This window comes from Nesoenas mayeri, assembly GCF_963082525.1.
Source record: "Nesoenas mayeri genome assembly, chromosome: 15".
NCBI classification, from domain to species: Eukaryota; Metazoa; Chordata; class Aves; order Columbiformes; family Columbidae; genus Nesoenas; species Nesoenas mayeri.
In genome coordinates this window covers 6,954,417-6,976,270 of record NC_137559.1, presented here as the reverse complement: position 1 = coordinate 6,976,270, position 21,854 = coordinate 6,954,417, and the positions used below count along the sequence as shown (strand labels likewise).

At 52.8% G+C, this 21,854-nt stretch overlaps 1 protein-coding gene across 1 annotated transcript; it reads left to right on the top strand.

The window, feature by feature from the left end:
• Positions 1–33: 33 nt before the first annotated feature.
• Positions 34–11,835, top strand: SCNN1G (sodium channel epithelial 1 subunit gamma). Its single transcript, XM_080354189.1, has 13 exons — positions 34–243; positions 563–887; positions 1,706–2,000; positions 2,437–2,630; positions 3,579–3,682; positions 4,127–4,290; positions 7,102–7,200; positions 8,316–8,433; positions 8,853–8,931; positions 9,020–9,077; positions 9,418–9,479; positions 9,681–9,756; positions 10,134–11,835. The coding sequence occupies exons 1-13, from the start codon at positions 213–215 to the stop codon at positions 10,521–10,523; spliced, it is 1,995 nt and encodes a 664-aa protein (XP_080210315.1). The 5' UTR covers positions 34–212; the 3' UTR covers positions 10,524–11,835.
• The last annotated feature ends 10,019 nt before the right edge of the window (positions 11,836–21,854 follow it).

Here is a 21,854-nt window from a genome sequence, read left to right as displayed (position 1 = left end):
TCGCCGCGGCCCGCAGGAGCCTGCCCGCGGGTGCCCATCTGGCCCCGCCGGTCCTGCCAGCCCTGCTGGCCGCCGTGGGGCGGCGCTGCCCGGCCGCGGAGCAGGGGCGGTGGCGGGGCGGGGCGGGCCGGGCGGGGCGGACGACGCGGGGTAGGTGCCGGGGCAGCCGGCCGTCGAGTCATCGGCAGTGGCGCCGGGGCCGGGAGCGCAGGATGGCCCCGTCGGGCGCGGAGGGCGGCCGAGGTGAGGCGGGCGGGGGCGCCGGGGCCGTGCGCTGCCTCGGCCGGCGCGACCTGCCCCGGGAAACGCTGTTTCACGGTGAAACGTCCGCCGGGGGCGGGGGTACCGGTTGGCGGCTCCGCAGTCGGTGGCGGCGGGACGGCGGGGCCCTGTCAGCGCGGGGCTCCGTCCGTGCCGCGCCGCGGGGCTGCGGTGGCAGCTCCGGCGGTGACATGGCAAACGGCAGCGGGTCCCCGCTGTCCCGGCCGCTGTCCCCACACCCTGTCCCCATCCCGCCGGCCGCGCTCACTCCCCTTTTCTCTCCCCGCGTTTCTTCCCGCAGCCGCCACCATGGCCCCCGGGAAGAAGATCACGGCGCGGATCAAGAGGACGCTGCCGGTGCGGGGCCCGCAGGCGCCCACGCTGAGCGAACTGATGCGCTGGTACTGCCTGAACACCAACACCCACGGCTGCCGCCGCATCGTGGTGTCCCGGGGCCGCCTGCGCCGCTTCATCTGGATCCTGCTGACGCTGAGCGCCGTGGGGCTGATCCTCTGGCAGTGTGCGGAGCTACTCATCAACTACTACAGCGCCTCGGTCTCTGTCACCGTCCAGTTCCAGAAGCTGCCATTCCCCGCTGTCACCATCTGCAACATCAACCCCTACAAGTAAGGCTCAGGGTGCCGGGCAGCCGGCAGCGTGGGCAGGGGGTACCCAGCTCCTGGCCAGTCTGTCATCCCCTCACCAGCCCAGCACCAAACCTTCCCACACCTCCCCTGCTGCTCACCAGGAGCCCTTCCCAGCCCTGGGGTTTCCCTGTACTGCACTTTGAGTAACCTATTCACCTCTGTGCCGATGCTCTTCAGACGCATGTGGATTACGATCGCACCCTTCACTTGCTGCCTGCTGAGCTAGACTCAGTTGATTTACCTTTCTGCTCCAGACAGTCTCTGGTCGGCTCTGTGGTTCACTTCAAATTCCCTTTATCCCAGGACCAAAGTTCCAGGAAAATAAACATCTGTCACTCTTTTTTTGCCTCTTTTTTTCCTTATAGGATGCTTTGACTTTTTCAATCAACGATACTTTTTGTCCTGCCAAATTACACTTTATGTTGATACCTGTTCTGCTGCCGGCTACCCACCCCAATCCCTGCAAGCGATCCAGCTCTCCTGTGCCCCCTGGCACAAATGCAGTTGTATTTCCACATGCTCTGCCTCCCCGGGCTGCTAACATAGCCTGCAAGGAGCTCTCTGCAGTTCAGGCTGCTTTGCTTATGATGGTCTTTGCTCTGGGTCCTGGCCGTGGGCGCAGCTGTGTCTGCCCACACCGCTGTGACCTGATGTGGTAGTGAGGGATTGATGTGAGTCTCCAACAGAATTCTGTTCTAAGCGATGAAATTAACAGTGTGGGGGGCAAAATGCTGCAGCCAGGTGGTGAGGTGAGATGGGGTGGGATGTCACTTTCTGTCATGTTGTCTCCAATGCAGGTACAGTGCCATGAAAGACTATTTATCTGAACTGGACAAGGAGACAAAAAAAGCTTTGGAGACTTTCTATGGATTTTCAGAGGGCAAGTCCAAGGTGCGCCGGTCTGTGGATGAGTGGAACAGCACAGCAAGTGACTTCTTCAAGCAGATCCCTCTGCTACAGTTTGAGGATTTCTCTAGGACAGCGACTGACCTTCACAGTGGCCAGAAGAGGAGAATAGAGGGCAGCGTCTTCCACAAGGATTCATCCATAGTGAACTCTGGGGATTCAAATGATATCATTGGCTTCCAGCTGGTGAGTGTCGCTCCTCCTTGGTCAGCAAGTTCCTTGTGAGGCAACGAAGGGGTGTTTTGGGTTGATGTCCCTCTGGCCACTTCTATTGCTCGCTTAAGTGGCTTTGTAGTGAGTAATAGTCCATGCTCTCCCCTGCCTCCTCTGCCGTGGCTCCCTGGCTGCCTGCAGAGCCAGCTGCATCTCTCAGGAAGAGAAATGCTGTCCTCAAGCCTGTGCAAATAGACTTAGTGCCTTCTATGACCTTTCCTCTGGGCCTCAAACATTTGATCGTATCACTTAGCCCTAAATGAAGGGTCTTTGATGTTCCTTTATCCCCTTTGTGCCACTATAACCTCTAGGTGGTTATTACTGTGGAAGAGAAATGGTATCACACATACCTTGTAGAATACATAATTTCATTTCATCTGAAATGCTTTTTCCCCTTTGTAATTATCAGTGCGATGCAAACAACAGCAGTGAGTGTGCACTTTATACATTCAGTTCTGGTGTTAATGCTATCCAAGAATGGTACAAGCTGCATTACATGAACATCATGGCTCAAATTCCCTTGGAGACTAAAGAAAAATTGAGTTATTCTGCTGATGACCTTCTACTGACATGTTTCTTTGATGGCCTATCTTGTGACAAAAGGTCAGTGCACAGAAAATACCTGCCAGCTTAACAGCTTATTTCCAAGTACATAATACATAGGAATTGAATATTTGGTATTTGCTGAATTCCAGCAGGAATCGTTTCCATTTTTAAATGAAAGCAAACATTCGTGGTTTTGTGAACTTCTGTTATGCTCTTTAATTTGTCTTAATTCTGCTGTCCACATTTCAGATATAATCTTGGGTTTTGGCAGAATCAAATCTAATGATCAATGAAATGATGGTGGCAGTTCAATTCCTGTGTGTCCAGGTAGCAGGGGAGCCGTCCCCTCGTCCTGGGGATAGGAGCAGAGTTAATCCATGCCGTGTGGGGATAAAATTGCACCTGTACACAGGCTGAGCAGTTTCCCCACAGCCATGCACAAAGTGAACTCCACTGTACCTCTCATGACTGAAGGCAATTTGCTCCTGCATGTAATCATGCAAATGCACAACATCTTTTCCTGGAATCGAGACATTTGGTTGAGTTGGGAGAGGATGCTCGCAGGAAGGACATGAATGTACTTGAATCACAAAGGTGTGTCCTCAGCCTCCCCTGCTCCACAGTAGCTATGATATCTTTTGTGAAAAAGGAAGATTCATATTCCTTTAGACACTTGGCTGTCCAGTGGAAGAGGACGCTGTCCCTGCCACCTTCCTCTGTTCTGTAAATCTGCTTCTCCCGTGCTCTGAGCCCCAGTTCCCACGTGAAAACCTCCTAAACTTTTCACTGCCTGATGCTATTAAACCAGATTATATTTCCATGTAGTCTCAAGATATTAAGAAAAAGACCCACACTTTCCAGCAAAATAAACTGTTTGCCAAAAAAAAAAGCAACTATCCAGTTCTGCTGTGTCTCTGCCAGAACAAAAAGCCCCAATCTGCTGATTTTCTCCCACAGCCAGTTACAACTGCAGAGGGCATTGTAGCAGTGTTGTATTTGTTCCAGGCACTTCACTAGATTCCATCACCCCCTGCACGGCAATTGCTACACCTTCAACAGCGGAGAAAGCGGGACGGTCCTGAGCACCTCGACCGCGGGCAGCGAGTATGGTGAGGAAACCGCGTTTGCGGAGGAACTGTGAGATAACGAGCAGCTCAGCAAACTGGATCCTGCTGGAGAGTGATTGATGTGTTGGCTCTAGATGTGTGAGCTGATTGGGGAAATGCTTGTTTGAACTAGTGCAAACTGTTGCCAGAGAATACAGAGATAATATCATTGCATCACTAATGTTTTCCATCTGAAATTACTGCTTCCCAGTTATGTAACTTTTTGAAGTAAGTTTCAGCCACGTTCTATTATTTGTTTGCTGTACTTGGGGCTGCGGAGGGACATTGCTTGCTGCAAGTGTCTCAGTCTGGCACTGCAAAGGTTTTGTGTGGTTGTTACAGTTCTACTTTAGGCCGGGTAACATTAAGGAAACCGTGCTGCCCTCCCTGAGCAGCAAAACGGCTCTGGCTGCCTGTGTAACTGCTCCTGCCCTGTCTCTCCTCCAGGATTGCAGGTTGTTCTCTATATAGATGAAGCAGACTACAACCCCTTCCTGGTGACATCGACAGGAGCCAAGATCATTGTCCACGACCAGAATGAATATCCCTTCATTGAAGACATCGGCACAGAAATTGAGACGGCAGCGGCCACCTCCATAGGGATGCACTTTGTGAGTGGCAGCAGCCTTGTTCCAGGTGCACGGCACCACTTCCTTGAAACAGGTGTAAATATGAGCTGATATGATGTTTGAACACAACCAGTAGCTGGAAGGCATCTAATACCTCACACTTGAGCAGCTGAAGTGCCCCGAGAAAAATCCTGTGATAGCACTTTTCTGAACCAGGTTTTCCTGTTGGAAAATCAGCTCTTTATAAACCAAACAGCTGCTGGGATTTTGTTTGTTCTCCCTTTCCTCCAACCCCTTGCCTTTCCAGGGGATTTTTTTGTTTTGTTTTCACAGCAAAATCCCCAACCACAGAAATGTGTACTCAAGTGCCCCATTTCACTTTAGTTTGCAGCCCGTGCAGGTTCCAGGGGCGGCAGAGAACAAGCTCGGGTTGTGGGGAACCCGCTTTAGGGTCAGGTCTGTAGGAACGACTGCAGCACAACTATTTTTGTTTGATTGGTTGTAAGTCTCCTCTTGCTGGGTTTCTTGTCATCCCAGCTGTGAAGAAACCTGCCTGGGCTGTGAGTGCTTTTGCCACCTTAGTGAAGCCCCTTGTTACTATCAGCAAGGGCCAAGGGCGGGGGGGCGGGGGTGGGGGGCAGCACCTCCAGAGTTCCCCAATTAATGTAGCACAGACAAGGCATTTGACCCAAGGGGCTCCTCTGGGTAGAGCAGTGAGCGGTGCCAGCGGGCTGTCCCCTTTCATCTGGATGGGCTGTTAAAGGAGCAGTTCAGTTGTGCCTTTTCTCCCCCGATGGCTGGGTGAGATGCATCAGCCAGCCTGCTTATCTGTCCTGGCTGGGTGTGCCAGATCGAGATAGTCCATGCATTAGAAAAGACGTTAAAAACAGGGCTGATGGTTTTAGAATGTGCAGATAGTTAACTATCTCCAGCCGTCTGGAAAACCAGCAGCAACTGCTTGGTCTAACCAGTGGGGAAAAGTGCTGCCTAGCAAACAGGAGCAGGAGAACCAGAATGGTGCAAAGGATGAAAAGTCTTGCAAGACTGTTTCCTTTGTAACTATCACACTGTACTGGAGAAAGTCACTGCAGACAGAGTCTCGGTATTTAATGTAATATTTACCTGGCACAGTAGATTTGGACTGTTGCTTCTAGTGCAACAACCAGGATGGAACATATCTCAGTGGTGATGTTGAAAAGATTTGGCAGGAGGAAGCAATTTGATTGCATCCTAACAGGCGAGATGGAAGCTTGACTCCCCTTCTGGACTCAACCCAAAAGCTACCGCTTGTTGTTCTGCCAGTGACGGAGAGCAGGGAGCCTGCCAGGGCAGTGCAGTTGTCAGGATACCCATGTGCCCATCGGTCCTTGCACCCGCATCCAGACACATGCAGGAGGACACAGTGAACACGTGCTGCACAAATTCTGCTCACTGCAGGCTGGAGCGTGGCAGCCGCTGTTTTCCAAATGCAAGCGTCAGTATCTCGGTTACCACTCCTGTATTTCTGCCATGTACTAGGACTGCCCCCCCGCCTCCAAAAATATTCCAATATGTTTGGAATGCAAACAAGGCATCGCTTGATAGGAGTTGCAGTGCTTTAGTTAAATATTTAGTTTGGAAATTATTTCAGCACCTGAATGAACATGTAAGCTTTTGTTGCAGTATAAAGCCATGACTGCTAGAAGATCCAGCAGCAGAACAAGGCACGAGGCAGGTGTCTGGGCATTAGATTGCCTGTGGAAGTTAAAAGCATGCCAAAAGCTGTTTTCATTTAGTTTTCATAAGTAATCCATCTCTAATATCGAAATGGCATATTTCTGTGTTCCCTCCAAAGAGGGATTTGAGCATCTTTCTAAAAGAGCTGATCCATGTAGCAGTGATGCTTGCTGTAGGGTTTGAGCTGCAGATCTGTGCTCAGTGCCTTACAGGTGAGCAGGCATTTCTTGGGTTCCTCCTAAATCCATCCTTTGTAGGATCAGCCCCTAATTTCAAACTTTGTAGAGAAATGTAGGTTAATGGATTCATAAATGGCTGGAATTTCTTGTAGTCTCAGGCCACTCTCTTGGTTCTGAAGTGGATAATTACTGCAGAAAGACAGGAGCTGAGGGCTGAGTGAGGCTGGGCAGCCCGCGGAGTGCAGGCATGGAGCTGCTCAGGTCTGGTGGAGCTGGGGCTCCAGGCCCCAGTTTCAGACCTTGCAGGGACACACTTGGCATTTCAGAGCTCTTTTCTCCAGGCAGATTGCAGAACAGGAAAAGGTGTTAGTACTCATTGGAGATGAAGGTCAAACCAGTACCTGGAAAAAGTCTTGGAGGAGATGTGAACCTTTGATTTGGAGTGATTCTGGAGAGGTGCTGTTGAGTGCCAGCGGAGCCTGAAGTGCTCTTTTACCCACAGAACAGGAGCAGCACAACAGCCCAGGAGGGTTTGGATCTTCACAGAAAACCAACCAGACCCCAGCAACAATGGCCCTTCTCTCAAATACAAACAGCAGGATAAACGCTGCACAGCCTCCAGGGCTGAGCAATGAGAGAAAACATACACATGAATTAATCTGCTTTCAAAAATCCCCACTGTTACTGTTATACCATCTCTGCATTCCTGCAGAGGGGTTCAAGGAAGACAGCAGATAACCCAGCCAGAGCAGTGTTTTGGGAAATGGATGTTACAAACAAAATCCGCCTTGTTCTGACAAATGATTGACAAATCATTTGAGATGCCGGAAGGTGAACATGCTGCTGAAGCTTGCCCCATCACTTACAGTTTCAAAATCCTCATGAACTGCCACTAAATCCTTTGTTTTTTTTTACTGTGAACTCCAAAAAACAAGATTTGTTCTTTTCTGGTTCTCAGACTCAGTCTCGCAAGCTGAGCAAACCCTACAGTGACTGTACGGAGACTGGTGAGGACATACCAGTGGAAAATCTCTATAACAAGAGCTACTCACTCCAGGTAAATCTTTTGCATTTGGTTTTATCAGTCATCTGAAAACTACATTCATGAAAACCTTTACAATATTCTCTAGTGTGGGATCCAAGGTTGTGAACAGTCCAGCTGTAGGGTCACTGTTTTTAACCACTGATGTAAAATACCACAGCACTTTAAAAAATCCAAGTTTTATTCCTAAGTGGTTGATGTTTGAAGTTCCCTTAGGCGCCCTGGTAGATAAAGGGAGAACATGAGCTCATTAGGCAATTTTCAAGCAATGTGAGACTAGAAAACATTGGCCAAGTAAATGTTGCAGCTTAGTAACCCTTGAAGCCAGAAATTGTGACCTTTAGGACTCCAGGAATAACAGATACCATCTAATCAGTATCCAGATAGCAGAATGTTTGTTTACAGAGTAAGTTTCCACTAATTTTACATGGTTTCTGTAATTGGGTCCTCTTGGAGAGTGTCGGTTGTTCTGGCACCCTCCACTTGAAGATTTGTAATTCCATTAGCTGCTGCCTACTGCAAAGGCTGTGCCTAGGCTGGATTTTTATTTTATGGGTTATTATGCCTGATATCTGCTGAGATTAATTGCCAGGCAGGATCACACAGACATTATCTCAGGTTTTTAGTAACAGTACTTCACCAAAACTCGGGACTCACAAGGGCTGTGACTAAAAGGCTTCATGACTGGAACTTCAGAAAGAGAAGTTCAGTTCCTGCTTGTTCCAACAATCAAGTGTTTTAGCACGAAACACTGACTCTGCTGCCCTGTTAATCCTCACAATTCAGGCCTCCAAATATGCACCAACAAAACGTAGTAGAAACTGAGAACATTTTCAGCAGGGAGTCACATCCCTCACCTCGTTTCATCGGCCACATGCCATGGCAGACACAAAACCTTCTCCTTGGTTGTAGCAACTGCAGCACTGAAGCTGTTGATGGCTGTAGGGAAACTGGGGGCACTCACAGGACACCCCCAGAGAGGATTACCTTCTTAGTTCTTTCACCAGAGCCTAAACCCTCCACAGCACTTTCTGCCTGTGTTTGTGTTCACTCCAGCAGAGCCCAAGGCCTGAGGGAAGGGGGTTCCCCTCATATTGCTACTGTCCTCAGCAGGATGTTTCTCTCCCCAGATCTGCCTGCACTCCTGCTTTCAGAAGGCCATGGTGGACTCGTGCGGCTGTGCCCAGTACGCGCAGCCCCTGCCCGCCGGGGCAGAGTACTGCAACTACAAGAAGAACCCCAACTGGAGTAAGTGTCCCACACCTCCACATTGCCCGCGTCAGCGCATCCCTGCGCAGCCGGCACAGCCCTGCCCGCACCCAGAGCCCACGGCAGAGCCACCTGCCACTGCAGAGCCCGAGGCTGCCTCTGCTGCTCACACGGACTCCTTTCTGACACTTGTTCTTATTGCTTGTCATTTGTGCACACCACAAAAGTATCGAGTGATGGACTCGACTGGGTGAGGCAATTGTTAGTGCTTATAGGAAGTGACAAACACTTCTCTGAGTATTTTGCGACATTTATAGGGTATATCTTTTTATCCCCACCACACAGGTGATGTCCACAAAGGCCACCGACACCCCAGAAGCCCCACTCTAGCACACGTAGCAAAAGATTTTTGCTTTTCTTCCCATCTTCTCATACACATGTCCTGCTCTCTCTTGCAGTGTACTGCTACTACAAACTGCACGAGAAGTTTGTGAAGGAGCAGCTGGGCTGCCAGCAGATCTGCAAAGACGCCTGCAGGTGAGTCCTGCCCGCGACCAGGGGTGAAACGCTGCATGCGGGGGAGCTCGCTCACCACTGACAGCTCACAGCCTGCCTCTCTCCCCAGCTTCAAGGAGTGGGCGCTCACCACCAGCATCGCCCAGTGGCCATCCGCCGTGTCAGAGGTCAGTTCCTCATTGCACTCTGGGGTGACAGCATCATGGCACAAGGAGGCATTAAATAAACCCTGATGTTTAGTGGGAAGTCAGGGCCCTGGGGTGTTCATTAGCACTTCAGTGATGCTCAGTCTGTAGTGTCCAGGTCTGGGCTTCCCCTCCAGGAGTTCACTATTCAACTAAACTTCAGCTGTGGGCTGGGAGGTGCCCCTGGGACAGCTGGCCCATCACACACATTCAGTTCTGGCACCCCAACTGGTCCAAGGAGGTGTGGAGCATGAGCTCCCTTCCCAGGGGATTTTCACACACATGCACACAGCTATAGCAGTATTTTTGGTCTTTTTTCCAGGACTGGATGCTTCGAGTTCTCTCTTGGGACAAAGGGCAAAAAATCAACAAGAAGCTGAACAAGTAAGTTTTCTTGTATGCGTTTCTAGCTTGCACCTCAAGCTCAGATACAATCTCAGCAGCCCTAATGATGGCAATTGGGGAGAAAGCTCCCTTGGAGCGGCCTAGCCCTACTGGTCCAACTGGTTATTTGCATAGTTCTTCAGTATGTTTCATGTTATTGTTTTACTAAGCTCTCAGCCTGCCTCCTGTGTCTCCTCTCAGGACGGACCTCGCGAACCTCATGGTGTTCTACAAAGACCTGAACGAGAGATTCATTTCGGAGAATCCTGCCAACACAGTAAGCAAGTGCAGCCACTCCCCGCTCAGCACCGGGAAGCCGATTCCTCCTCCCCATCAGGCTGGAAGTTTTCACTTGGCAGGGAGGGTCGCATCCAGGCAGGGCCAGGAAACTGGGGTGTTCGATCCTGCCCTTTGCAGCCTTTTATCTGGAGCCACTTTTCCAAGTGTCCAGTCCCAACCCTGCAGCGGGGCAGCCCATGGGCAGTGGCAGCTCCCTCTGAAGCAGAGCAGGAGAGGACAACATGGGCAGCCAAGCAAGGGCTTGGCTGTGTTTGACAGCACTCACACAGACCCTCCCTGCACACCCTAACAGTGCCATGGACACACGTCCAGCACCTGCAGGAGCTGATAACCTTGTGCTCTCCTCTCTTCCAGCTTGTCATTCTTCTTTCCAACTTTGGAGGCCAGCTGGGCCTTTGGATGAGCTGCTCGGTCGTCTGCGTCATCGAGATTGTGGAGGTCTTCTTCATCGACTCATTTTCCATTGTCATGCGTCGCCAATGGCAAAAGGCAAAGAAATGGTGGAACAACCGAAAGAGGGACAGGTCAGGGAAGCCACCGCAGGCCAGCGATCTGGAGAGGCAGGGCCATGACAACCCCGCTTGCATCGATGAGGACCTGCCCACCTTCAACACAGCGCTGCGCCTGCCAGTGCCCCAGGGCAGCCCCCTGCCCAGGACTCCCCCCCCCAACTACAGCACTTTGCGGCTAGAGACTGCCTTCACGGAGCAGCTGCCCGACACGCTGGAGGTTGGGCAGCACTGACGCTTGTTTATCCACCCACCCAGGTGCCAAAAGAAGAGGTGGGTGCTGGACCTACGTGTCCAGGGTGATGGGCACACGTCCAAATGAGCACTGAGGGGCTGGTGGGTCAGACCCATATTCAGGGATTGAACTTGCAGACAAAGCTTTTCTGAGCAAAGCTCAGACACAAAAGCCAAGGGCTCAGAGACATTGGGAACTTCAGGCATCATCCACTCTCAAGTAGCATTGCAGGAGGTGGCAGGAGCAGGACATGGCACTGAGCTGGGGTGGCTCGTCAGACAGGGTCACACGTTGGCACCAGCTGGCACACCCCACTGCGTGGGCAGGGATTGCTCCACTGCAGACTGATGCCACACTGAGTCTTAGTGCTAATTGCTCTCTGCAGTGTGGCTTGATTTGGGGGAAAAACCTGGGGCTTTCAGGAGTGCAGCATGACATTTGTAGGAAGGGACGTGACAAAGGTTTGGGAAGAGCACAAAATGGATCAAAGGCAAGCTCTCAAGCTGAATTTTCATTAGGGACCTGATTCCAAAGGTGGCCTGAGGAGCTCTTTATTTTGAGATGAAAAGTGAGAATAGCCACAGATGTGCTTGTAGAGCAAGTTAGCACACAGCTGGAGTAGGGGAACCAAGTCATCTCAGGAGAATCATCTGAAGAGGGCACAAAGTCTAATTTGTATCGCAGTAATGAACTGAATACTCTGCAAGCTCCCTCCATTTACATTGCTCAAGCTCAGGCCATTAAAGGGAACCTCAGAGGAGCTCATTAAGCAGCGCGTGGCCTTGGCCACATGTGAATCCCCAGAAGCCTCAGAGGGACCTGGCTGCTCTCTACCTGTTTGATCTGGGCAGGGACTTGCCCTCCCGTGGCACCTGGTTTGCTGTCCTGGTGCTGGCGGTGCCAGGGGTACCAGAGCCCCACGGGGGTGCATCTGTCCGCTGGTGTGTCCTCCTCATGTACACCCCCCTGTTCCTCAGCACCACAGCCACCTCTGCGTGTGGCCTCCTGGCAGCCGTTGTGCCGGATGCCGCCCATGCTGCGGGCAGGAGCGCGGTGGGGAGACATGGCCCAGTGCCCCCTCCTCGCTCCAGTCCCACCACAGCCAGCCCTTGGAGCAGCCCAGAGCACACATATGGTGCTGGGGACAGTGTCACCTGCACTGGGCTGGCTGCTCAGGGTTCGCGTAGAGCAAGAGTGAATGAGAGTGTGCATGTAAGAAAGTCTCTCTTCTCCTTTCTCTGTATAAGCTTATTTTATATAGGACAGCAAGAATTCAGAAAGGTTCTTTAATGTGCAATAAAACATATTTTAACCGGATTATTTAAATAGCTGATAAACTAAGAAAAAAAATAAAGATATATTTTTGAATAACTGCTTTTTTTTTTCTTTCGTAAATCAGCAATATGCGAGCCTTCCAGTACCTAGAGGGGACCTACAGTGGCAGCCAGGAGCTGTGTCACACAGACACACAGCTGTCACTGGCTGGGTCCCAGAATGTCCCCTGGGTACCGGGGAATTCCCAGTGCAGTCAAAGCCCCACAGCGAAGAATTTGTTAGAGCAAAGCCAGACCTCAGCAAGAGCTGTAAAGCCACTGATGCTTCAACCAGTGGCAATTTCAGAAAGCCTTATATTTTTACAGGTTCCCTAGAGCAAAACAAAAGCATTTTAAAATAAACTAAGAGGTGCCAATCCTGCCAGAATGCAGGTGTATTGACCAGTCAAGCTTTACAGATGATGATTGCATTTCTAATAAGGAAATATTTGATTGAGAGCGAAGCTGCCGAAGCACAGCATTCCCTGCAGCTCTCTGATCGATAACCCAGGACATGTGTCCTGCCAGACACTCTTGGCATGAACAGTCACTTTAAACTCTTCAGAAAAGCATGGGGTTTTTGTAGATGCTTTTTGCGCCTACTTCTCAGGGTAGGTGCAGCACCTCTTCTCCTTGTATGAGCAATTCTCGGGAGGCAGAAAGCCACAGAGCAGCTATAGAAATTGACTACTTCATTGTGAATTAAACACTGAATTCTGTGGAAGTCCTGAGTCACCTTAAACAGAGAAATCTATTATACCTGGGACAGTATGAGAATTAGGTCTGACACACAACACACTAAACATCATAAACTCAAAGCGTTTGAGAAACTCAGCTTGGAGTTTATGGGAACAACAGGCAGTAAAATTTGTGGTTTGCTGATGACCTGTTGGAGAGGGTCCAGAGGAGGCTGTGAAGATGCTCAGAGGCTGGAGCTGCTCTGCAGTAGGACAGGCTGAGAGTTGGGGTGTCCAGCCTGGAGAAGGCTCTGGGAAGACCTTAGAGCAGCACCAGTACCCAAAGGGACCTACAGGATACTGGAGGGGGGGGACCTTTGACAGGGGCCTGGGGTGACAGAACAAGAGGTGATGGCTTTGAACCAAAAGAGGATGGATTTAGATCAGACGTGAGGAAGAAATTCCTCCCCATGAGGGTGGTGAGACCCTGGCCCAGGCTGCCCAGAGCAGCTGTGGATGCCCCATCCCTGGGGGGTTCAGGGCCAGGCTGGATGGGCTCTGAGCAGCCTGGGATGGTGGTAGGTGTCCTTGCCCATGGTGGGGGCGGCACTGGAGGAGCTTTGAAAGTCTCTTCAGCCCAAACCATTCTGTGATTCCACGATATTGCCTCCTCCGCTGCCACAGTTGCTGCTCTGGTGGTTGGGCGGGATCCTCGGTCTCTTCCCATGGGGACAGTCCCCAGAGACTGACGCTGTGTGGGGGGAGCCCCCAGCCCCAGGCAGGGCTTGTGGCTCGGAGCCGGCAGCCCCTGCTCCCAGGGCTGAGGGGAGCGGCTGTGACACCAACCACCACAGCGCCGGCCGGAGCACCGCAGCACAGCGCGGCCTCGGCACCGGGCGAGGGACGGGCTGGGGAGAGGTGTTGAAACAAACCACAGCGGGCAGGTGCCGGTGACTCAGGGGAAGGCTGCGGCACAGGCCGTGCAGCAGGGATGTAGCTGCTGGGGGCACAGAGTGGTGGGTGAGGAGGAGCTGCTGGGGGCTGAGGAGCTGCAAAATCCAGCTGCATAGAGAAGGTTTGCGCCTCCCCCAGCAAGTGATGCCCAGACAGCAACAGGGTTTCCAAACACGCGGAGCATGATGGCCCTTTGCTGTCCTGCTGGGAAGGAGACACCCCCACACCCGCATTGTGGGGGTACGGCCAGAGCCAGGACCAGATTCATCTTGCTTAACATACGATTGTCCAGTAACAGCCTTGAGGAGCACAGACCCAATCTGATTTTTCCAGCAAAATCTTCCCAATTTACCCTAATCCCATCAGTTTAGGTGTTTTGCTTGTGAGGGTGCCTGATCTCTGCACCTGTCCTGAGCTGCCCCCACAGAGGAGCACAGCAAGGGCTGCGCAGGCGCTTGTCCTGCCAGGAGGGTTTGTGACATGCGTTTGTCCCAGTGCAGTGGCAGCGCCCACAGGGCAGGGACCAGTCCCAGCACTGGCCTCCGGCTGTCCCTGTGCTACCGCTCTCTGACACCGCTGTGCAAGCACCGGCTGCCAACACCACAGCGAGGAGCAGCCGTGCAGACAAACCAGCTGCAGCAGCGGGACCTGCTGCTTCAGTACTTTCAAGAATCGAAACTGCTTGGAAAATGCTTGTCCCAGGTGGAAAACAAGACTCTCACCCTGACTCAGCCTGTTTCACTCCTTGGCATGAACAGCAGCCCAAAAGTGACTCACAGACAGGATGGCCAAATACGGACAGATGTGAGGTTTCCCTGACAGACAAACCTTCATCTGGTAATCAAGAGAAAAACGGGAGCATCCAATCTCTCAGTCAACTGCAATGAAAAACTTGCCCAGGATGTGACAAAGAACAATAAATCATTCCTTGGCAAACCTGAGACACATCCTGACCCCATCCAGGTCCCAGCTGGACAAGCACTGTGTCCTCAGCCCCCAGGGACATCAGCCTGGGGAGGACACTCCAGCCTCCCTGGAGCCAGGGACAGCTCAGGGCTGCTCCAGCCCGTACAGCCAGGCAGCACCCATGGGGTTAAAGGCTGCCTGGGCCCCCCGGGTGACACTGCAGTGGTCCACAAAGGGCTTGGGAGTTAAATGCCTCATTAATGTGAATGGGGCTGGGAAAGGCATCTCCAGCACATGCCTATGGAAATGCTTCCAGGCTTTGAGCCTCCCCAGTGCCCTGGAACCAGCTGCAGCCCTGGGAAGGCCTGGACACAGAGCTGGAAATTGTGGATGTTTGAATTTCATGCTTCCAACTTCAGCGCAGGGTGAGCCAGCTCCGTACCTGCCAGCATCAGGAGGTTTCTCCTCCAGGCAGCCAGGAAGGTGCTGGTAGGGCTGTGACTGCATCCCCGGTCGGACCCCCCGGCAAACCCACACAGCCCACCGGAGCTCCTGACAACCAGGGCATCAGTTCAGCCCCTGGGCAGGACAGCGGAGCTCCAGCTGCTCCCTATGGGCAGCAGTGACTTGGCTGGAGCCGCGGCCAGAGCCCCCGATCAGCACTGCTCCAGGGCCCAAGCCGGTTCTGAGGCTTCAGCCGGTGACTGTGTGGCACAGCGGGTGCTGGCAGATGAGAACTTTATTGTATGAAATTGTTGCCTTGGCTTGAAAGTCCCACTGCCCCTCTCAGGTGACACCACACAGCCAGCGCTGGGCCTCCCAGAGTGGTGTCCCGGGTCTGAGCTGTCCCCACCAGCGCAGGAGGGTGCTGGGAGCTGGAGCATCCCCAGCACGGACCTGAGCAGTGGCAGAACCAGAGGGTTTCAGGCAAGCGTGAGTCAGGGGTGAACCCGCGATTGCAGCAGCTCCCTCTGCAGCGACGTGCCAGGACACGACTGCGGCGCTAATCCCGGGGCTGGCATCTCCCGGAGAACCGGCCGGACCGGGAGGCGCGGAGTCACCGGCAGAGCCCCCACACCTCTGCCAGCACACATGGTAACACCGGCAGTGGGGCTGGGCCAGCAGCGCTGGCAAACCCCGGCAGGAGCAAGAGCTGGGACTTGGAGGGGAAGGAGAAGAGAAATCCCAGGTCGTGTCACCCAGAGGACCAAGCATCCCTGTGCTGCTCAGTGTGCAGGCAGGATTCCGGGGGTGCAGGAGGGGTTCTGGGGGTGCAGACAGGATTATGGGGGTGCAGACAGGATTATGGGGGTGCAAACAGGCTGCCAGCCCTGCGCAGCTCCCCACACTCTCCCCCAACACCATACCCTGTGCTGCCCCAGACAGCACTTTTGCCCTGGCAGCCCTGCTGTCAGGTGACATTCCCGAAAGCAGCAGGATGTAAAGCACAGGAGGGGACATTCAGCGACGGATCCTCTGTCCGGCTGAGTGACACAAACTGTGACATCCCTGACCTGCCTCCTGCTAGAGAACAAACCTCAGCAGCTCCAAACGCACCCAGCCCCACCCAGCACGCTGATAAGTGATCACTTCTGTCTCTTTACACTCAGGTACTTTGCCCAAATATATTTCTACAGACAGAAAAATGTGTGTATTCACTAAATTTATTCACCTGCAGTTTAAATGCGCCGCAGTCCCAGGGATATGCGGTCCCTGTGCCGCTTGGCAGGGTACAGGTCCCAGCCCGGGCCACGGTGAATCACTCTGTTTTCACAACGCCTCTCACTGCGGTACCTTCCCTGCTTGTGTTTTAAGACCTTCTCACCCAAGTTTACATAATGAATCCTGATGGGTACAACCTGTTCCCCTAGATAATCACAACGGGTAATCATTCCTCACTCTTGTTATAAAAATTCATCAGTCACAAAATATTTCACATTTCCCCCAGAACATGGGAGAGGACTATAAAGCACCAGCCTATGGGGATCTTTACGGTGTTGGCGCCACACTGGCGCTGCCTGGCCTGTGCCAGGATACCATGGCATCCCTAGAGCCCACCGCAGCTATGGCATTGTCAGAGGTTGGAATAATGGCAGGCGGGTTCATTTTTCCAGTAAACTTCTACAGCAGATAAGGCAAATGAGTGCAACTAATTCCCTGTCACAGGCATTAGATAGGGATGGGGCCCGGGGAAGCCCCATGCGTGCTGCCCGAGCAGGCAGCCTGCGCATCCTGTGCCCGGAGCCGCAGGTTCCCCCAGGCACGGAGTGCAGCTGGTGGGGTGGACTGGGGTGGGAACTGGTGCTGAGGCTGCGGCTGACGGGAAATGGACCTAAGCTGGGCCTGAGATGGGCTTGAGCTGGGCTTTAGCTGGGCCTGCCGCATCCCCGCAGTGTGGCTCACAGGCTGGCCTCGGCACCCACCAAACCCCCAGCACCGACTGAGCCCCAGACACTTCCCTCGCCTCTGCTGCTGCTTGTAAAACCAAACCAGCCTCAGTTTTACTGCCTGATCTTTGTAACGCAAACAGAGGTCAGTTAAAAAGGTTTTATACGCAGCAGTTACTGGTACAGGTTGGTTGGTGAGATGCTCGCTATCATTTGACTATGATTTTACTGGTCACAACTAAATTACTCTATTTTGTTTAGTGACAGTGTGTCTCTGAAAGTGCACCCGATAAACCGAGCTATTAAAGTGCTGAATGAGGCTGTTTGCACCCTGCATAGGAACAGGCGAAGCCCGACTTCCCTCAGCAGAGCGGGGCAGGAGCAGCGTCCCCACTGCCAGGGCTGCTGTGCTAATGTGGGGCAAGCGACGGTGACAGGGACTGGTGACTGGGACAGGTGCTGGGATCAGCACACTCCTCCCTGCACACCCAGAGCTGTCGGATGGGAAGCCAGGCTGCAGACGTGACTAATGCTGCACACATACATCTCGCAGCTCCTGCTGCATCCCATGTAATTTGCAGGTGCACGTGGGCTGGCAGTGCCAGGCAGGGTGGCCAGTCCCCCTGTCCTGCACCCTGGGAGAGGGGCTGCCCAGGAGGGTGTCCCACAGTGGCCGGGCAGGGACACGGGACTCACAGCACTGCTCACCTCCTGATTCTGGAGCCCCAAGAGCCTTTCTGGGTCCTCATCAAACCTCGGAGCACTGAGTAGTGACCTCAGGTCTGACGGCTGCCACCACAGTCGGGACCTCACCCACCCACCGTGCCCAGGGGCATAATCTGGCCCAAAGCAATGCACACACAATCAGATATGAACGACTCGTGCTTTTTCTATGGACCTGGGCTCAGCCCTCTCAACAGGGCTGTTTTTTTGGGGTGATTTCCTCCCTACAGAGCTGTCCTGGGGTCTCTGCATTGGGCTCCAGAAATCCTTTCAACCTTTGTATCTGCTCCAGTCACCATTAAAATATTTTCATTTTACCAGATAAATTTAGGACCAGCTGATATTTTCGAAACACTACAGCTTAGACCAATGGTGTTGTTTTCTGGGTGACTTGTCCTGTGTATCCAGTTTCTCAGCTGTATTTAGCTGCTGCCAGCGGTGCCTCACGCCAACACAACACCCCAACTCGGAACACAATGCCTGGGGTGCACAGGAGCTTGCCATCATGGTTTTCAGCTGTATTTTTAGCAGGAGGGTTTTGCTTATGAAATAAACTTTCCCATGAAGCAAGCGAGAGAGACAACGCAAAGTCAAGCCAAATTCAAGGTCATTTGGCTTCACTGGCTTCACAGCTGATGCTTCAAACCACCAAACAAATGCAGCCTGCTCTATTTTCAGCGTTAGAGCTGCCAGTGCTGTAACAGACATTGTTCTCCAGGGAAATAAGTAGCGATATGAGGGCAATTATTTTGACAGGACAGAGGTTAGAAACTGGGTAAGTCCCAGTACTCTCCATCAAACCTGTTTGTTCTAGCTTCACTTGGAAATACTGTTTAATCACAATCCCGCATTCTACTTCTGACATAATGGCAGGAGGTACACTTGTACAATTTAAAAATAAAAATCCCTTTTGTTCCGAAACAACAAAACATGAGGACATTTGGGAAAGTCTGACCAAGTCCTGATTGAACAAGAACCTGAGATTACTTCTCCTAGTAAGAGGCAGTCGTTACCTCTGACAATGCTTTGCTGCTCTCCAGTGATTTATAGTTCTAAGGGGGTTTATACACATTTGCTGTTGTGTTGTGAGGAGTTAACATCTCCCACAGTCACTCAAGATGCTCGGGGTTTTACCTCTAAACCCTGTTTGTACAGCAGTGTTGGGTTCAGGGATCTCACCCTGTGCTGTGCAGCGCACTGGCCCCAGTGCAGGAAAACACAGAGAATAAATGTGAGGGGCATGTGTCTCCCCAGCTGCCCTGAGGGACCAACAGAAATCAGCGTGCAAGACACATAAGATTAAGTCATAAAATGCAGAAGCCCACACTAACCACCATGAAAATCGCAGACAATTAGCGTGTTCATGAGGGCACCTGGCCCTGTTCGAGCCACTCACGTTCCACCCTCAGAAGCAAACAGAAAAGCTGCTTAGTCTTTAATTTCATTGTCATTTTATGGAAGCAGAGCTCATTGTTCCTGGCAAGAGATTGTCACCTCTCGGGCTCAGCCGCCAGTGCCACCGAGGCAGTGTCCTGCCCCTTCTATTTGAGCATCAACATCTTCTGAGGTCCGCACTGACAGACGCACGGTGTACAAAACACTCTCAGGAAAGCATGGCCAGCAGCAGGCTTGATAGTAAACACAGCTGTTCAGGGAGGCTCTTCTTAGGAAAAAAATAAAGCATAAGATCTTATACTTCTTTCTTAAAAAAAGGTTATAAGATCTTTAAAAAAAAAAAAAATAGATCTTTTTTAAAAAAGGGTTATCAAACTGTTTCAAAATCCTACTGGTCATTTGTCCTGTGCCAAAGAGCTGGCACCGGTGGTGGCTGGCACAGGGGAAGCCACAGCAGCCAGGTGATGTCCCGGCGCCGGGGACATCTCAAACCAGCCCAAGAAGCACCCGCCCTTCTCATGGAACTTTTTAATTTTGGGGGGAAAAACAAGGCCTGGTGTTCATGTCCTCGCAGCGGGATGGAGGCGCAGCTCCCCTGGCATCTGGGGGGGTGCGGGCAGCGTCCCGGGAAGTTTGTGCCGCTGGGACCGGGGCGGGAGCAGCAGAAGTGGCTGCGAGTCCCGGGGGGGGATGTTGGGAGCAAGTTAAAATTTCTGGGAGAAAATGCAAGCAAGCTCGCAAGGAAGCCTGGACGAGTCCCGACTGAAGCGGAGCCGCTCCGGCTGGAGGGAGGTTCAGAGGCCCCGTCGGAAGCGCCGAGGGGCGGGATGGGGCGGGCGGGGGCGGGGGAGCCGGCGGGGCCGCTCCTGCCCGCACCAGGAGCGCTGCCGTAGCCGCACGGACAGGTACGGGGCACAGGGGGGGCCGGGGGCCCTGGGAGGGCGATGGGGCGCTGGCTGGTCCCTTGGGTACCGAGAGCCCCTGGAGGATGCCCGTGGCGACCGGCAACTCCCGCGAGGGCTCGGGGCGAAGGGACCGGCGGGGACCCGCGTGAGTCAGGTGAAATGTCATCGTTTAAATGTCACTCGGGGTTTTGTCCCCCTGCTTCTCGGAGTGGAGGATGCGGGTTTAAGACATAGTATTGTTTATAGAGGGAGAAAAAGAAGGGGAACCCTTTGTTGACATTTTTTGGGGGGTGGAATGACAAATTGAAGTCAGGTCGCCGTGTTTCTGCACCACTCCAGAACCTCAGTGTCGCTGCTTCTGCAGCCATGGGGCAGGTGTTGTGCTGGTTGAGTACCGTGGATGTGCATGATGTGCACTCAGGTGTAGTCGTTCTGATTTAATCTCCATTTACACAGGGTTTCTTTAATGGCCCTGATAAAAGGGATGGAAGCAAACAGCAGCTCTCTGAATATTTCACTGCCCTCTTCCTTTGTTGTGGGAGATGTGCATCCACCCCTGCTGCTGTGTCCAGGTGGGGGCAGAGGTTGATCCCTCTCTGGGACATCGGCCTTGGTGTAGAAGGAGAGGGCTGGGGTTGGGGAGGGAGCTGCTGCAGGGTTTGCTCCACTTACCTTCCAGGATTCACCTTATTCATTGCACAAGCAGCAGAGTTAATTCTCAGCAATGTGACCTTACTGGCACGTGGGGAGGAAGGCTTGTCATCATCCTGGGGGACAGGGACATCATGGGAAAAGCAGGGTTAGGGAGGCAGGGGAAGAAGGGATGGACCATCCCTTTAACATCCCCATCTAACATAGGGAACAGAAAGTCAGTGAAATGCTATCTGAACTTCCAGAGTGTAAATACTCTCGGAGTGTGTATGTGTGCCAGTCAGGATTAGAGACCTGAAGGTGCCTGCATGGAGTGAGGCAGCTATGGCCGTCTGAGCTCTCTCTGCACACACAACCTGAGGCCAAGCATCTGCTGAGCACCCTGTGACCCGGGACTCAGAAAGGGCTTTCATTGCTCACTGACACGTTACTGCTCCACTTGTCCAACTGCCAACCTGTAAACTTGTGATGCAATCCAAACCTTTCCTCCAACTTGCAAAAATACCACAGGATAGCATAAAAGTTCCCTCTGGGAAAACAAAGTCTTTTCACCAGGCCGTGGAGAAGGTGGCTGAGGAGCAAGTGGTGCCCTAGGAGGCCAGACTGTCTGTGTCCCAGTGAAGTCCTGATCAACTGCAGAGTCAGGCTCAGCGGTGCCGGGGTGGTTCTGCAGCTGAGATACCATGCCGGGTCCCCCAGCAGTATGCTGGGTTTTGCTTATGTCTGTTTCCTTGAAGTGGCAATTGCCCAGGAAAACCCCAGAGGAGATTCAACACAGCCAACACCATCATTTTCTAATGTGGGAGTCTGATGTCAGCACAAGGTGGAGGAGTTTCACCTGGGCTGACACGAGGTTGATGATCTTATCTGCACATTAGGGACTGGGTCTGCAAATGGAGCAGTGTGAAATAAAAACTGCAAAGGAGAAAGAGGACTGAGGGAGCCTGATGGGTGTGTGTTCCTCTCCCCTGACTGAGGCCTTGGAAAGAGCAGCCAAACAAGAAATAAAACCAGTGAGTGGCAGCTGGGAGCTGCCAAATGTTCAGGCTGCTGAGCTGCCCATGCTGTGCAAAAACTGAGGGTTTTGAGGGCAGCAGCAGGGACGTTTCTGGAACCATTTCGATGCCCTGCATGCCGTGTGTCCATCAGGTCCCCAGTCCTGCTCTGCTCCTCCACTCCCTTTCTCTGGGGAGCTGGGAAGGGGTTACCTGTGTGCTGATGGAGGGTGGGTCTGGTCATCCTTCATGTGTCACTTCTCTGCTCCAGGCACAGCAGCTGATGGGGGAGAGCAGGACAGGCTCCAGGCTGGCACCAAACCCAGCACCAAAGCCTCTCCAGCCCACTACAGCATCCGAGGACTGAGCATCTGCGCCAGGGCGAGGAGACCCCCACAGCGGGGCCTGGGCTCTTCATCACACAG

Coding starts and splice junctions, on each gene's coding strand:
- SCNN1G (XM_080354189.1), top strand. CDS start 213: ATGGCCCCGTCGGGCGCGGAGGGCGGCCGAG. Junction 2,631..3,578: donor GGCCTATCTTGTGACAAAAG/GTCAGTGCACAG, acceptor TATTTGTTCCAG/GCACTTCACTAGATTCCATC. Junction 3,683..4,126: donor GACCGCGGGCAGCGAGTATG/GTGAGGAAACCG, acceptor TCTCTCCTCCAG/GATTGCAGGTTGTTCTCTAT.